The sequence below is a fragment of the Phymastichus coffea genome, unplaced genomic scaffold (genome assembly GCF_024137745.1).
Source record: "Phymastichus coffea isolate CEN01 unplaced genomic scaffold, Cenicafe_Pcof_1.1 PCOF00047, whole genome shotgun sequence".
NCBI lineage: Eukaryota > Metazoa > Arthropoda > Insecta > Hymenoptera > Eulophidae > Phymastichus > Phymastichus coffea.
The window spans coordinates 778364-794863 of record NW_026706858.1 but is presented as its reverse complement, the minus strand read 5'-3'; the positions used below and the strand labels follow the sequence as shown (position 1 = coordinate 794863).

The 16500-nt window shown below is 39.5% G+C and overlaps 3 protein-coding genes across 5 annotated transcripts; 1 reads left to right on the top strand and 2 right to left on the bottom strand.

Annotated features, from left to right (window-relative positions):
- Positions 1-3776: 3776 nt before the first annotated feature.
- Positions 3777-6372, top strand: LOC131665052 (uncharacterized). The gene is made up of 4 exons (XM_058936651.1): positions 3777-3800; positions 4770-5135; positions 5226-5322; positions 5402-6372. Exons 1-4 carry the CDS (start codon positions 3777-3779, stop codon positions 6301-6303), a joined length of 1389 nt encoding a protein of 462 aa, XP_058792634.1. The 3' UTR covers positions 6304-6372.
- Positions 6373-6523: 151 nt separating this feature from the next.
- LOC131665080 (endothelin-converting enzyme homolog) lies at positions 6524-11199 on the bottom strand. 2 transcript variants are annotated; one of them, XM_058936684.1, is made up of 16 exons: positions 11115-11199; positions 10740-10809; positions 10069-10163; positions 9912-9968; positions 9753-9810; positions 9480-9670; positions 9169-9406; positions 8834-9092; positions 8323-8758; positions 8010-8248; positions 7828-7943; positions 7692-7750; positions 7490-7538; positions 7141-7327; positions 6908-7084; positions 6524-6718 (listed from the first exon to the last, which is right to left on the bottom strand). In XM_058936684.1, the coding sequence occupies exons 1-16, from the start codon at positions 11140-11142 to the stop codon at positions 6545-6547; spliced, it is 2433 nt and encodes an 810-aa protein (XP_058792667.1). In that variant the 5' UTR covers positions 11143-11199; the 3' UTR covers positions 6524-6544. The 2 variants fall into 2 exon arrangements, with proteins under 2 accessions (XP_058792667.1, XP_058792666.1); XM_058936683.1 differs by having other exon boundaries at positions 10740-10812; positions 11115-11150.
- A 1308-nt stretch (positions 11200-12507) lies between these two features.
- LOC131665103 (histidine-rich glycoprotein-like) lies at positions 12508-14721 on the bottom strand. Of its 2 annotated transcripts, none has more exons than XM_058936732.1 (3): positions 14664-14716; positions 14319-14369; positions 12508-12943 (listed from the first exon to the last, which is right to left on the bottom strand). In XM_058936732.1, exons 1-3 carry the CDS (start codon positions 14673-14675, stop codon positions 12722-12724), a joined length of 285 nt encoding a protein of 94 aa, XP_058792715.1. In that variant the 5' UTR covers positions 14676-14716; the 3' UTR covers positions 12508-12721. The 2 variants fall into 2 exon arrangements, 1 of the variants encoding a protein (XP_058792715.1); XR_009301993.1 differs by lacking the exon at positions 12508-12943 and adding an exon at positions 13357-13412 and having other exon boundaries at positions 14664-14721.
- Between the last annotated feature and the right edge of the window lie 1779 nt (positions 14722-16500).

Sequence of the window (16500 nt, the reverse complement as noted above, 5' to 3'; positions counted from 1 at the left end):
AATATTTTTTGTTAGGTATCTCGCATGCAACTTTTCATACTACTTATCTGACTTGATGTAGCATTTATTGTTTGCCAGGATTCAAATATATAAATAAAATTAATTTTCTATGTTCGTAATTTTCATATTAACTCTCACATGTATTATCAAGTTATTAAATATTTATTTTAATTTGATGTTTAATAATAATAATTATTTATATCGGCATTTTTATGTGATTGATAAGGTGACAGCGTTCATAATTCCAGCAGTCAATATTTTATGTCACTTTAATATTCGCCACGCATAATAAATCTTCTACTCTAGTCTGATGCTCTGTTTTATGCTATGCGCGTTGTCGGTACTTTATGTAACATGAAAAAATCTGAATCCGAAATGGCAATGATGTACAAAAAATAAAGCATTTCAATTCCGCCTCTCAAAGTCAAGACTAAATCGATCATTTCACTGTATCAGTATCAATATACATGTTAGAAAGAGAATTCATAATTATTGGATCAGGATGATTATTTATTAATTTACGTGTACCACCAATCGTCAAATTGAACATATAACTCTTTATTAATGATGCGCGGAGAAAATCAGTTTTTTAGCTACTCGTCAACCATTTAATACGTACGTATGTATTAGTTCAGTCAGATATATGATTTACGAATTCCTATTAAACTGATTGGTCTATTATTTTACTACGTAATTGATGACTGCAATAGTGGTCAATTGCTGTTAATTACAAGAGAAAATGGGTTTAAAACAGTTTGAGGTCTTCTGAGTAATTTGAATGACAAATATACTTATGCGTGCTTTCTGTTTGAATCGTTTATTATTTATTTACCGTTAGAACAGAATGAAAATAAAGTACACATTATATAATAGTTTAGTTACATCATGATTATTAATAATATTGATATTATCATAAACTATAAGTTTACTGTGCTAACCAATTGTATTTTGATAATGCTTCTAAATATGAAATCGTAAACAATACTCTGTAATCGACTTTTTCTTCATTAATATGGATAAATGCCATAGTAATCAAAACAATGATTTATTCAAAATCGGTTTTGCCGTGAAAAATTTTTATTAACAATATTATCCACTATTGCAAAATTCCAAAACTGGCGCTATTTTTTCTAACATTGCATTCGTCCATTTAAATTATAAAGAATCTACTGTTGCAGCGTGGAAAATGTATTGGTCGGACTAAAGCGAGCTAACAAAAAAAAGTTAAGAAAAGTAGAAAATCATTTAATAAATTGGAAACTGTTGACTCCAATCTTCGGCTCGTGAGACCATAAATATAACTTGTTAAAAATCAGACACTAAAAAATCCAAACTGCACGCTCGATTTTACGATCGGGTCATTAAAATTGTACCTCGATGTTACGCAACTTGGTTAAAAAGAAAAACGTTTAGAAGAGGTCGGCGGCTCCTTACTCTCAAGACAGAAAGAAAGAAAGAAAGAAAGAGCGGAAAAAGGAAAAAAAGAAACGAGCATGTTACAATATCCACGGTTAAGGATCATCGGATGAACTCTCGTCAATACACGAAGGTCGATCTAGAAAGGCGTATTCAGACCAAAATCTCGAAATCGCCGATTATGCGAGCCGATATACGCCATAGAGCTTAAACAGAAACGAAGAGTTTCATACTACTTAGGTATTCCTCTCAATGTCTCTAACGAAACTTAAATGACTGATTTAATATGTCGTCAACCAGTGAGATTTACGATTTTAATAATGAGCGAAAGTATATGCTTTTACTAAGTATAAGTAAGATTTTTGAGTTTTTTTTTCGAAAATTTTTGAAATTTATAATACTTATAATGATTGTAAGTGAAGAAACATAATTTTTCTCAATAACAGGTAAATCGATTTCAACAGTGAATAACTGATGCTCATTACTTTTTGACAAGTTGCTGGTAGCATTATTTAACTTGACATTAAATAAAAGTTTTTTGCAGTACCTCGATGATAAAATTGCAAGACAGCAAATGAACAATTATTTATCCAACGAATATATAACTTGTTGATCTTTTTTTAACTATATTTCATCGCTGTTTATGTACAAAATAAGTACTGCTTAGATTTTCTGAAGGTCGATTGTGAGGTTGAATTATGCATCAATATGAATGGTATCGTCGCGTATGTTAATAAGAATTCTTTAAACAGGTTTTATTTACACGGATTCTTCAAGATTCACAAACATAAAAAAAAATGTATATTTTTTTCGACTTGAGCGGGATGAATCCGTGATAAACGTTTCAACTCTGAAATAGTCGGAACAAAATTAGCTTACGCGTATGAAATGTAGATCATTGCCATTTATAGTTATCAACGAAGCAAAAGAATATCTACCTATTTTCGCGCGTGAGATTTATTCACACGAAAGTTTCTTCATCGGCTGCTCCGTACAGGTTGCAAATCGACGATTCTTTCGTCATCATCGCGAGATTGTCGCACCTCTTCGCAATGATTGTGCAAACTCGGCCTGCGAAAAAATGGTTTGACAGCAACTAACGAAATATTATCAGCAGAATGATTGTTTGGGGTTACTTTTTTGGTTTTGCTTTTTTTCCATAATTTTTGCTTAATTTCCATAGAAAAAATACATATCGAGTAGTTTTCTTTTTTCCGATGGTTAATTGATAATACATATTTATAGTACGTGCGGTCATGTGAATTATACCAATTAGTTATCTGGCATGATTAATTACTCGGCTGGCCTGTTATTACATATCGTTTGATGCCTTTCAATAATTATTGATGTTTTGAACAACTTACAAGCTACCGTTCTACATTCTGGTTCACTCTGGAATACACAATCAAAGATAATAATAAAATCATTACACTCGTTGAGAAATACATTTACACATAAAATTTTAATATTTTATCATTGCCTGCAATTTAGCTTAAATTTATCGATCAAAATTTCCTAAAATAATCTATCTTCTTCTGTGATAACTTCAATAAGTGAGTGTAATCTAACTGAAAACTTGCACACGCATTATTTGATTAGTTTACAATCTATGATTGTGACTTTTTCATAGTTATAATCGAAGATAAAATATTATGTATTTAGTAAGTCGCCTACTAATTATAATTATATCTACGACGTGAATTATATTTACTAATGTATTTTGTTAATAATTGAAAGTGTAATACTAAACATATAATTTGAAATATGTTCTCTAATTTATCTTTACAAGTTAATTACGCAAATAATTCATTAAGTTTTATCATTTGAATTTTTAAATATTTTTCAACTCAGATCTAAGAATTTAACTGTTGAAATTTTTTACCAATTTGATTTAAAATATGGTAACAAAAAATACAATTCTTCTAGAGTTAAAACATGGGAAACAAAAGCTTTCGACATCGATATTCGTGTTTACTTTAAAATTTTAGATATCTCATGAATTTCAAATTAAAAATAACAAGGAATAATTTTATGCGAGTACATAGCAAGTGGTTTATTTATAATTATCGAGATTCCTCTTTTACTGCCGGAAAGACACTGGACGCGGTAAAGCGATGGGAAGAATGGTGTGGTATAGGTGGGGCAGAGCTAGACTGCCGAAAAAACGCGAGTTATACACACGATCCGTAGCTACGTAAGAATCTAGTCTGTGTCAATGCCGACCCTCTCTTACGAAAGCCAAGCGAGAATTTTTTTTGGCGGGGACGCCTATATCACATCATTTTTCGGCTCCTGATTTTTGGTATAAAAGATCCAAATGACGGTCGATCTTTACTCAAAGCTCAATCACAGCTGAAAACATGAAGACCTTCCTGCTCACGGTGGTGAGTTGAACACGGCTTCTTATTATCAGTGCTAGATTCATTCATCTCTTTTATTTTCAAGTACTTTTTGTTCAAACTTGGGTTTTACAAAAGTACTGATTTAATCAAGTTTTTTTTTCTCTTTTTTAAATCTTGTGAACGTTTTGGAATAATCATTAGTTTTATTTTTTTATCTTCTTTAATTTCTTAATTACACTATTTCATAATTTTACGGATGACTGATAGTAATATTCTTATTTTTTAATCTAAAAATTATTTCAATTTTCAAATCCAAACAAATTATTAAATTTCTTCTCGCAAATTTGCTGACGATACACAATTTATTTTTCTTATAAATAATTTTTCATTTCAAAAAGTCTTTATTGTCAAATAATCACCAAACACATTAGTAGTTACCGATTTCAATCATATTATACTTATCTAACGCATCAACTTATATCATATGTTTATCGAAGCTGAAATACGACGATTGCGCTTGTAACAACTCGCTCACTTTTATATACACGCGTACGTGTTCAATTATCAACACTTGAATTCTCGTCATAGCCGCCCGTGAAATGGAAAGTGAAGAAGATCGAGATCCGACCTTGACGCCTCATTATCATGAAACTCGTACGCGGAAATTTCAAGAACAAGAGAAGGCTTCTTCACCTTAATCATATGCGAGAATGCGTTTTTAGAATCGAAATTTATCGTTAAGATTTGGCTATATACAATTGATACAGTCAGTGTAGTTGTTCATCTGACACTTATTGTACTATTTCATGAATATTTATCGAAAAGTTTAAATTCTATATAGAATTGAAAATTTAGTACGATGAAATCACAGCTTTAGAGTGGATCGTGCTGGAATCTATATCTATTAATTATTATCCGTCGAATGATTTTAAATCGCGATCGTGATTATTACACCGCGATTCTCTTGGGGGCATCTTTCTTGAGAGAAACGCGATCGGTCGCTTGTGGTAGGAAAGCGACGGCGGTAGTTGCAAGACATTGTGCAGTCGTTCAATATATACGAGCTTCTTATTCAACTTTACGCGTGATTGTTTATTGCAGGCCCTTTTCGCGGCAGTTGCCATCGCCGCACCTAAAAACAAGAGAGACGTGTCTCATTTGTTCAAAGGCAGCAATGGGTACCTGCCACCTCAACAATTACAACAGCACGAACATCATCACCAGCAGGCACAGCACGAACATCATCACCAGCAGCCACAGCCCCAACCAAACAACCAATACCTCAGCCCCGTCGGCCAAGCTCCTGTACCAGATAAGCAGTTTCTTATGCTGCCATCCACCAACTACGGTGTGCCTTTTAATGCTGCCCAAGCTCCCGTAAGTTTGTTATTTTGATCGTCAGCCAGCACAAGTACAACGCTTGTAAGGAATTTTTTTTCTAAAAAGAACTTTTCGTTTTGCTTACAGGCACCATCTGCCCCAGTGACTTCCTTCGCAATCCGTAATGTACAGCAGGCATCTGCTCATGTTGTCCAGCAGGCTCCCGCTCCTCAGGAGCACCACGGTAAATATTTATTTTCAGGATGATGTAAGCGATAAGAAAGAGTTATATCGATGACTTAACGGCTCAATGTTTATTACAGCTCCAGCTTCTGCGCCACACAAGAGTTACGGAGTTCCATTTATGCATCAGGCCCCAGCTCCAATGGTTCATCAGGCTCCGGCTCCAGTAGCCCAACAATCTTCAGCCCCAATTGTTCACCAGGCTCCAGCTCCGGTCGTTCACCAGGCTCCAGCTCCGGTTGTTCACCAGGCTCCAGCTCCGGTTGTTCATCATGCTCCAGCTCCGGTTGTTCATCAGGCTCCAGCTGAAGCTGTTCATCAAGCACCAGCTCCAGTACCACACCAAGTTTACGGTGCTCCAGTTGCCCAGCAGGCCTCATATGTGCACCAGGCTTCGGTCCAGCAGGCTTCAGTCTACCAACCACAAGCCCAAGTTATGCACCAGGCTCCAGTCCAGCAGGCTTCATACTACCAACCCCAAGCTACAGCTGTACACCAGGCTCCAGTTCAGCAGGTTCCAGCTTATCAACCCCAGGCTCAGGTTGTGCACCAGGCTCCAGTCCAGCAAGCTCCAGCCTACCAAACCCAAGCCCAAGTTGTACATCAGGCTCCAATCCAGCAGGCTCCAGTCCAGCAGGCTCCAGTTCACCAACCTCAAGTATACCAATCCCAACCCCAAGCTATATACCAGTCTCAAGTATACCAACAACAGGCCCCAGTTATGCACCAAGTTCTAGATCAAGAGCAGTTGGTCTTTGACGCCCCAGTTCAGTCGATCGAGGTTTCCGAAAAGCACTCGGTTGAGCATATTCCCGCTGCTCCCCATCACCACGTTGAACACGTTCCCACTGCTCCTCAGAACTACGTTGATCATGTTCCCCAGCATCACGTTGAGCACAACTCTGTCACCGTTGAGTCCCATAACAATGAATACCAATACACTCAACAGCAGACTGACTCCAACGGTGGATACATCTATTAGAAAACTTTATTATCTTTACGAGTGAATGATAGATCGAGTGTAACATATATTTCTAAGCCATTACTTAGATGTAACGAACTACAGCTTCTGGTTGGCTGACGGAGTCATGTTGACTCTCGATGCCAATAATCTTTGTAAAAAGAAATTAATTTTTCTTAACGTAAATAAACATCTTTTATTTAAAAAAATTCAATTTTATTATTTACATTGGACCCTTTTATACAGCCAGCATTCGCTTTAATCACCATAACTGGCATTTCTTTTTGGGATTCATCTTCGAGCCAGTCGGGCATTTCCATGTTTTACTGAAATCCTCCGAGTTGCGCAGTACCATGGTCAAACGTACGTGCCCTGGACAGTGTGGGTCCTCTAGCATCCAACGGAGCCCGATTGTTGTATAAGATTCACACCACATCTGCGAAAAATTATCATAATCTTTTACAACTTCCTATGTGTACTTGAAAAACAATTAACTGCTAATTTGAAGAGATGAAAATTTTAGTAAAAATAATTTTTTTGCAATTTTTTTAACAAGTTTTTCTGCAAATCTGTATTCCATCGATGTATTAATTATGATATCAAAATTCTTTGTTAGATGACTTACGTGAGCATATCCTAAAAAAAAAAGCTGCTCATGAGTCAGGTCACCGAAGCCAGAGAGAAGTGGTTCATTTCCATGCTTCTTCTTCCACAACTGATAAGCATTGTATGCTTCTCTCAAGCCACCGTTATCAGCGATATTCTCTCCCAGAGTCAGCTCGCCATCGATGTGCGCAGCTACCTGCAAGAAAGCTAAGCTTAATGCGATGTACATACAAACAAGACGTGAGAACAAACCTCGGGCACGTAATAATCGTTGTACTGCTCGATGAAACAAGTAGTTTTGTCGGTGTACTTGGAGATCGTCTCGTTACTCCACCATTGCTTTAAATTGCCAAGGCTATCGAACCGACGCCCACTGTTGTCGAAACCGTGGGTCAATTCGTGGCCCAAAATTGTCCCTATCGCCCCATAATTCAACGCCCTAAATGAAAAAAATTAGATAATTTGATCGAAACCTTAAAGTGCATTACGTTACAAAGACACTACTTTTCGTGCGATCAATGTGAAGATGAATCTTGAAGTGCGCACAACGACAAATAAAAACAATGCTTGTTATCGAGCTCATTGTCGTGTGGCTACTTACTCAAGGCCTAATCCGTAAAACGGAAATTGCAGGATGCCAATGGGAATGGCTGCGTCCCCGTGAAAGTTGTTTTTTAAATATTACGATACACACATAATTGTCTCGCCATTTTCGGAAAAGTGCGCGAGATAGTATATCCATTTGGCTTTCTAGCAAATGGACTGTTATAACGAAAAATATGTATGTAATTGCGGTGCGTTACCTATTTTGTTCTCTTGAAATGTGTGCAATGCATTGACTTCCATGGGCTCGAGTGGCCAACTGCCATTGGAATAAATTAAAATTCACTTCTATTGCGGAATACGCTGAAATTGCATCGGTAAATGTGTTCGACTTACTATCCCTCGTCGTCGTAATCGGTTTCGTTCGTGTCCATTTCGTAAAGAGTATTCAAATTGCTCAACCGAATCACTTGCACCATATTGTTAAAATACGTGTCTTCAGTCATATTGATCTGAAAGGAAGATTATTATAAAGTCTTTTACATGTGGAATCGTCAAACAATTTGATCGATAATTACACCATCATAATATTCGTCAAGCGTGCCATCTTCAAACAACCAATACGGATATCCAATGAGAGATTTCATTCTCCTATTTTTTTCCAATGTTGCTAGTTTCGTTGATTGGTCCATCCATTCAATGTTGTAAACGAAATTTGTAAAAGCCGACTTTATGTTTTCGATCATTTCACTGACTTTATGATTTAATCCATCGTCTGCGAATGAGGAATTTACATACATCCATGCAACTGCCATTCCTAAATTACAATTTACAAATTAACAATTAGTTGATACCTTGAAATCTACAATCAAGTAATTTTTTACAATTTACCCATAAGCTCGTTAACACTTTCCGAGCAATAGAGAGACCTTGATCGATCAGCTTTTGTTCCTATAAAATCTTGAACGTAGGTGTTCCAAATTTTTCTCAGTTCTTTTGACACATAAGGCACGCAAAAATCCACAACTGTCCACCAAATGGCCGTTTCCAACAATTCTTCATCGCTGGATGCGAGAACGATGGCAATTTCCTTCAAGTAATCCAAATCGCCTACTAAGACCTTATCTTTTCGGGGATCAAAGTTACCAACATCTTTGAGTAGCTCCTCGATGAAAGGCCTCCAAAATTCTTTTGGTGTCAATGATTCGTTTATAGATTTGACGTACTCGTCTGTAAGTTTTTGGAGGTCGTCAAGGAATATGTAATCGCTATCTTCGATTATAGCATCTTCATCGTCTATTGTCTCATTAGAGTACGTCTCCATTAACTAAAAAAATATGACACGACAGTCAGATAGGTTAATAAAATCATGGGGATAGTATTTAAAAGAATCGATAGCCACATTATAAAGTTGGTGACTGAGTTGGAAAACTTTGTTAGCAGTCTCTTGTAGGTCGGCTTCGGGAACTATGGAGAATGGTTCTCTGGTTTTGCAAGACGCTTGATCAGTAGTACCATTGCTAATAATTTGCTTCAACACTTCCGTCATGTAATTTCTCTCGACGGATAAAAAATACTCATCACCGGATTCTTCGCTATCCTCCACGTATCGGTAAGCCTTTTTCCTGATGAGTTTCAGTCGTTTTTTCAAAACACTATCGCTAAAACGTGAAAAATAATTACGTTTGACTTGACAGGCATAAATATTCGTTATTTTTAATGCACAATGAAGTTTACTTCGGAAAAGGACTGTCTCTGTCGGGCAGATCAAGCACAATTATATTCTTACTAGTATCTTCGGGATCGGCGTAAATATAAGTGCCAAAGAAGACGTCGGACCACAAAACTCTTTTGACCTTAGCCATTTGTACTATAAAATCGCTTGTATTTTTGGTGATCAACGAGGGAATTTGCGGTAGACTCAATTCGTCTAGCAAATCAAACAACGGTGTTAGCCCTAATTCATTCTGAGACTCTGTAACAAAAGCCAAGTAAGGTTCAATATTTTTGGATCATTTATGAAACAATCTAAGAACAAGTCGCATTACCAATATCCATACAACTGTCGAACAAAATTTTAGCTTCTTGGACGGCCCGAGGAACACTTTGATCTGTGATATTTTTCAATAACAAATCTTTGATTCTTCGTGTCACCCTCAAAGTCTGTTCTCTAAACCAGCTATGCTCTTGACTTAAATCTAAAGACGGGTGCGCACGAGGCCACCTTTCACACACGTATCTTGTTGAACAAAAAATTAAAGTTATCGCACCTGTTAAATGGCTTAAATAAGTCTAACATTAATGAAATATTAACGGTATACTTGTAAAAGTCGTCGCACGGATCGATGGAAGTATTCATTGATTCTTTCAGACTCGCGGCTAGAAAGAAAAAAAAAACCACGTGAAAATTTTAGTCTATAGACGAGACGTAGGAAATGTAAGTAGACGTTGCCCGTGTCGTTGTAGATTTACATACATACCAATACGTAAACAGTCTTCGTTGTCGCACAAATCCATACCCCGGGTAAACTTGGCATCTAAACAGACGTAATTGTTCGGCGAATTCGAATAAAAACGTTTTCGCGCGAAAACCATTCTTTCTCTGTAATATGAACGCGAATGTCGTCATATACTTACACAAAATTGACAGCACCACCACGGCGACTGCTAACGAGGAGATGATAAATGCGAGTAGGTACGCGAATTCCTTTTTTTTCTTACACTTCTTGAAACTGAAAATCGAATCGAGCAGTTTAGACATTGGCGCATAAATTGCAATTACTTCGACATTGCAAGTGCGGAAGAATCGGAACCTTTCAACTAAATTATTACGAGCGTCAGTGAATCACAGAGTGAACCTTTTGAATGTTTGAGTGCCTCACTGTACTGCATAAAAAGTCCGGGCGAAGAAAGTTTTACTGAGTAATGTTCTCACTTGTAACTAAGCCCGCCTATAAGTAAACGAACACTCGTTGAAGTGAACATTAATATAGAAAAATCAATCTACGTTATAATTTTCATATTAAATAAAATGCTTAAAAATATCACACCAGCAACATTTTGAATCTATCAAATATAAAAAAGTTTTACATGCTTTTAGTGATTTGTCGGGCGAAGCTTTAAATTATTTCTAATCGATACGAAAAAGCTTATAAAAACTAATTTATTGAGGCGATATTTCAATGAATTGTAAAGTACGCTGGCTAAATTAAAACACCATCACTGACTGTGAAATGGAAAAATCTTACAACGGTACATTAAGAGGCATACTAATTAAAAGACATGCATAAAAAGTAAATTCAACTTACAAAGTTCTCTTCGATTTGACTCCTACTAATTTTTGGTCGCTGTTTATGGAATAAATCGACTGTGAGTCGACTGCTAAAAAACAACGATAAATCGTAATGCTCATGGTACAAAACTAGCAAATAGGTAGGTTATGGGAACTACAACCGCAAATAGATACAACTACACGTGAAGCCAGATATAGAAAGTTATGAATTGAGTATGTCTATATAAAGCGAACGCGCCGCTATAAATAGCGAAACTGTAATTACCGATAGTGATTACAGTGAAAAAAAATGTCGGCGTTTTTCGCGCACCGGAAAAAGAAAGTCTACCAGAGTGGAATGAAATTGGGGATGGGGGTTGCAAACGAGGGAACACGAGGGAACGGGGCTCACCGCGCTGGTGGTTTGTGCCGGTCTTCATGCTGAATGGCCCAGTGACCAGATCGAACTGACCGGTTCATAGTGGCTGCATTCGTAGCCGATGGTCGCCGCGCTCGCTCGCGACCCGTAGGCGGCGCGCGGCATCGATCAACAGATTAAATCTGTCTCTTCGTGCGCGCATCGTCGCGTGTCGCGCTCTTTCTTCCCTTGCTCTGTCGCTCCTGCTCCCGGTGATTGCGAGGCGCGTTTGCATGGGAACTCGGTTTGAATGTTTGATCGACGCGCCGAGAGCGAACGGCTTGAGCAGCCTGCGCTCGTGTTTTATGCACGACTCCCCTTGCCAGCGCTCTTTTAGGCTGACATTCGGATACCGGTTGTTTGTCGCTGCTTTGTACTGCTGCTTGTACCGTGCCGCTGACCATCGCCCTTTCCCACGATTTATGACGATCGATCGCTTAATTTGTGTGTACCTAGCGCCTGCTCATTATACGTACTTTCCCCCAACGTTACCTTTTATCGCTGCGAGCATTAACTTTTGCTCAGCCTCGCTTTTATTGGCCTTTTGTCTGGACTGCTCTGTCATGTTCATCGCGTATGCCCAATCGGCGACCATCAAGTATTCAAATGATGCTCGCTGAGAGACAAGCGCGCAGCAATTCAATCAATTCCCTGGTACTTTATGATTCGTGTGCAGCGAGGTAAAGAGCAGAAACAAAGGTCAGCGACATCGTCGCGAAAAATGTCCGAAGGAACGGAAGCATGTTTGAGCGGTGTGTCACCCATGGCAACATCGAATTGATTTGTAAGAATCGTACGCGCACGCACACGTGTTCTTTTGCCCAGCGTGTGAAATCGATGTTAAGGGCGTGATAAGCAACTCTGTCGGTTTTCCCTGTGGACGCTCGATAGGTTTTTTGACATCGGTAACAACCTGATTATTCATCAATTTTTTTTCGTGACTAGCCCTTGTCAAGCTTCGTAATTGCTTGTTATACCGGTGTGAGCAAAAGCGAATTTATTTGTTTTAATGAAACATTCATGTGTCGCTGCTTTGACAAGTGATACAAATAATGACGTTATTGTGTAACGAGCCGTTAGAGCTATAATCTAGTTCGTAATTAGATCAAGAACCCGCCGATCAATTCAAGAAAGTAGTTTAACACCGCACAAATGCGATATCTTATTTCACGTATGATCGCCCTCTTAGTTGTTTGAATTCAACGGAATGGGCTAATTTTCATCGTTAATACCAGATCAATCTTGATGGGTAAAAAAGGATAGTTTGAAAGAAAATGAGACGCACTATGTATCACAAGACGCTAAAAACAATGTTTTATTAGAAAATAAATAAAAATTGGTACACACGACATTGGTACAGAGTTTTAGAATTTAGTCAAGAGGAAAAACAACATATAATACCAACGTGCAATTTGTAGCAGAGAGAGAGAGAGATATATATATAGAGAGAGGGAGAAAGAGAGAGCAGTGGAGCATGACGTACAGGAGAGCCGCACCGATGATTCGCTATGAATTTTTCGCGTAAGCACGTTCAATTATTCAATCGAGCGTTGTTTTTTTCGTCTCCTACTCTCTTCGTCGATCGTCCAGCTGGGATTGATTTACCAGGAGTGGTGGCCGTGACCATGGACTGGGTGGATTTCAGGCTCGTGGTGGTGCTGAACTTCGTAGCCGATGAGCTTCGGGTGGTGGACGTGGGGGTAGTCGTAGTGCAGTTTTACGGACTCGTCGTGCACCTTCAGGTGAAGGGGCTTAGGATGAAGAGGTGGGATTGGGTGCGGCTGGGGCACCTGGATCACGTGATGGTGTTCGGCCTCATGATGCTGCAATTATTTGGAAAATCAGGTTGTATTAGTTGATCAGCTGATATTCATTCGTGCCTAGTACTTTCTTTCAACTGGAGCATATCTTTCACAGAAAATAATTTTGCGCTGGAAACACTTTTTTCAAGACCTCAGGCAAAACAATCTCAAAGAAGATGATATACAAGAAAAGATTGGCATCGCCGAAAGTAGTAAGAATTAAAAAGATTATTTGTAGGCCCTGCAATAAAACTCATCAGAGTTGATCGTAGAAGTACGCATAAATAGTAAACATAATAAAAAGAGAAGCTCGCTCCTGGCGAAACCCAGCCACTTGTAGAGCGACTTCGTTTCGATGAAATTATAGTTATACGGAATAATACGTTACATGCTGCTGCTGCCAAGGATTCCACGCGTTCCACGGGTTCCAGGCATTACTACTTTGCCAGGGGTCTTGCCAACCAGAACTGCGCCACGGATCGTGCCAGCCCTTGACGGTCGACCGATTCAACAACAATTGCGTGACTTTCTTTTTCAAATATTCTCGCATCTCGTTATGTCAGTATTGGCATTACCGTCGGCCGTTGATACTACGGAGGATGGCGATTACGATACAAAGAAAGCGACGACGATTCTTTTCCATTTCTCAGTGTTGTTTTAAAGTGCTGACTTTACGTACACGCATAGGACTCGAATGAACGGCAAAAAGCCGTACTTCGTGTCAACAGAACCCGAAAGGTCGATCCCCGAAAACATCGAGCTTCTTTGCACCCAATCGGACTCTCCCGTCATTGAATTGCACCGACGGAGTTAGAGGTTTACACCATGAGAACATAATAACCCAGAGAGGAGGAAAGAACTGATTGCGAGGCGCAACTGCAACAGAGTCCAGTAGCCGAGTTTCGAATTGCGCCGTCGATGGTTAATGCTCCGTGGCAAGTCGAGGCTCATAACTCTCTCGCTGCGTTCCCTCTCAGACGGTTGTCGTTAGGTCTTTCCGTCAAAGGGAAACAACTTGGTAAAGCGAGAATCGCCGATTCTCGTGAACGGGGACAAGAATAGTGTTTAATAAAGTAAGAGTGGAAGGTAGCTCGCACGCAACTTAGTGCGGATGGAGTTCTGCGAATCAGACGATGCGATTTTGTAAAGTTTTGCTTGCGATAAACCAGCAAGAATACCTTACTTTTGTTCTTTCTATCCGATAGACTCTATTTTCATTCGCAATCCGTAATGTTCTGTGGTAACGTGATTGCGCAATTTTTTATAGACACCGTAAGCTACAAAATAAAACACAACCTGATAGTCGGTAAGTATGAGAGAAGTAAAGCTAATTTTAGTAGCACAAGCGTTCAGAGATGTAAGTGGTTGTTATACGGGACATAAACAATCGAATTACCTCGTATCCTGGGAATGCACTGACAGCAGCCACAATGGCCAACAGAACAATCTGAAAATAATGTTTTATCGTTCAAAGTTAACTCTGCCGAAAACTTACTCGTTTTTCGAAACGGAAACAATTTTGTTCCGGATTCGAAAAGCAAAAGTTCTCGAGATTCATGCTAGTTCGTGTAATTTACAATTTTTTAATCGACACTTTGAAGAAAAATAAGTAAAGAACCGCACTTCATTTCGAGCATGTATGGATGCGTGCGTGCGTGCGTGTGCGCGCACGCGCGCGCGTGTATGTGTGTGTGTGTGTGTGTGTGTGTGCGTCTGTTAAAATCAAAAGCTTTAGACTTACGAAGAACTTCATGTTTGATTGGTTGGTTTTGGTGTTGTGTATAAAAGTGTTAGCACGCGAGCACGCTGTGAAACAAACTATGCACCTGACAGGGCAGCCGCAGCAGCTTTTATATCGTCGAGCTGCCCCCAGCGGCGCCTAGACCTAGAAAATTCAGCCGAAGGCGGGGACTCAGTCACGGGGGATAGTCCCCTTTCACTTCTTGCCGCTGCCGTTGCTGCATTCGCGAGACGACCCTTCGCGGAGTCGAGCCCCCCAGACCCACTCGTTCGACTGGTTACGCAGATTCGGCGAGCTTGTTCGTGGATTATTATAGATTTTTGGTTTTGCTTTGGTTACGGCTGCGACATTTGTCTTTTCTTTTTTCAAAAAAACGACTCGGATAGTCGTTAAGCGCGCGATTACTCAATTAATAATTGCTATGCTTCGAATATTCATTCGTAAAGTTTTCTTTAAAATAGTCGGCTTCGTATTCAAACAATTTTGATAGGTGAAACGAAATTATTCGAATTTTCTCAGTGACGTAAGACGGAAAAGCCTGCCAAGATTTTATTTCGCGATTACGTTTTCCTTTCTTTGTTAGCTTCGATTCTTTCTTAAACGTCCAGTTTGCACAATTCGTACAAAATTTTGAAATTATTTCCTTTTAATGTTGCACTGCTAATATTAGCTTGTTTAAATTAGAACTAGAATGTCGGCAGCCATTGTCTTTGAGACTTGGGCAATTGACTGAACTGTCTTTTGGGAGGATGATCGCGTCACGAAGCAACGAACGAAGGAGCAAGAGGAACAAAAGAAACCCTTCGCGCAGAGGATAGTTTGGCCAAAAAGCCGTGTGATGAAGCGCGCGATCGCGAAGCGAAGGCCACTCAGGCAGGCGTGTCTCTGTCGTCGGAGCACCTTGGCCAAGTTTTCTAAATCAAGAAGGGTCGCCCGCTGGTGGCCGCGCGCACGCCATTTACAGTAAAGCCGGCATTCCGCCGTTGCCCAGGTGTCAAGGGACCGCGCTAGACGCCGATCGCCTTTCGGGATTTGTTTTGCTTGGCATTATGGGCCGCGCCCGCGATTCTTGCGTTTGCCCACCACCGCTGTGTATGTACACACCAATCAGTGTCAGTATCAAGCTAATCAAGGGAATCAGCCACTGCCGCGGTTTCATCGCAAGCTTTTTTTCGACTGCACCTGCTATAGGAGTCGAATGTATATAAGCATCAAGTAAAATGTCAATGATTTTTAGTGCACGTACATATATATAATATCATCCAGCCAGTCAACGTTGAAACAATCTTAACCATCTTAGGCTGCTTACATCTTGGCTAACAATCAGCGCAAAAGCAAAAGCAAAAAAAGTGGAAAATCCAGATCACAAATAATTGCTAGCGAGCAAGCGATGACTCGCCCTCATCGCCGATGCTGCTCACGATTGTCATCGGTTTCAGTTCAAGGTGATATCCATACGCACTTTGCGTCCCTTCGATTGCGCTAGCTTTTCTCTCTCTCTCTCTCTCTCTCTCTCTCTCTCTCTCTCTCTCTCTCTCTCTCTCTCTCTCTCAAAAGCCATGCAGTCCGTTGCCTTTTTTTTTATTGTTTTGCTGTGGCAATGCACGCGGCTTTTTTGCCTAATGTCTCTATTTGGCTTTTCGCTGTGCGCACAGTCGAGTTAGTCAGCCTTCTCGGAAACATCGTAAATTCGAACGATGCCAATTGTCCGTTTGATACAGACTGCACACCGAGAGCTGAAGAAAAAAGATGTTTTCGAAAGGACGAAAAAAATCGCTTCGTTTTCCCGTTACAGTGCCTTGACCCTTTTTCTCTTTGTTCGACAACAACGAAGCGT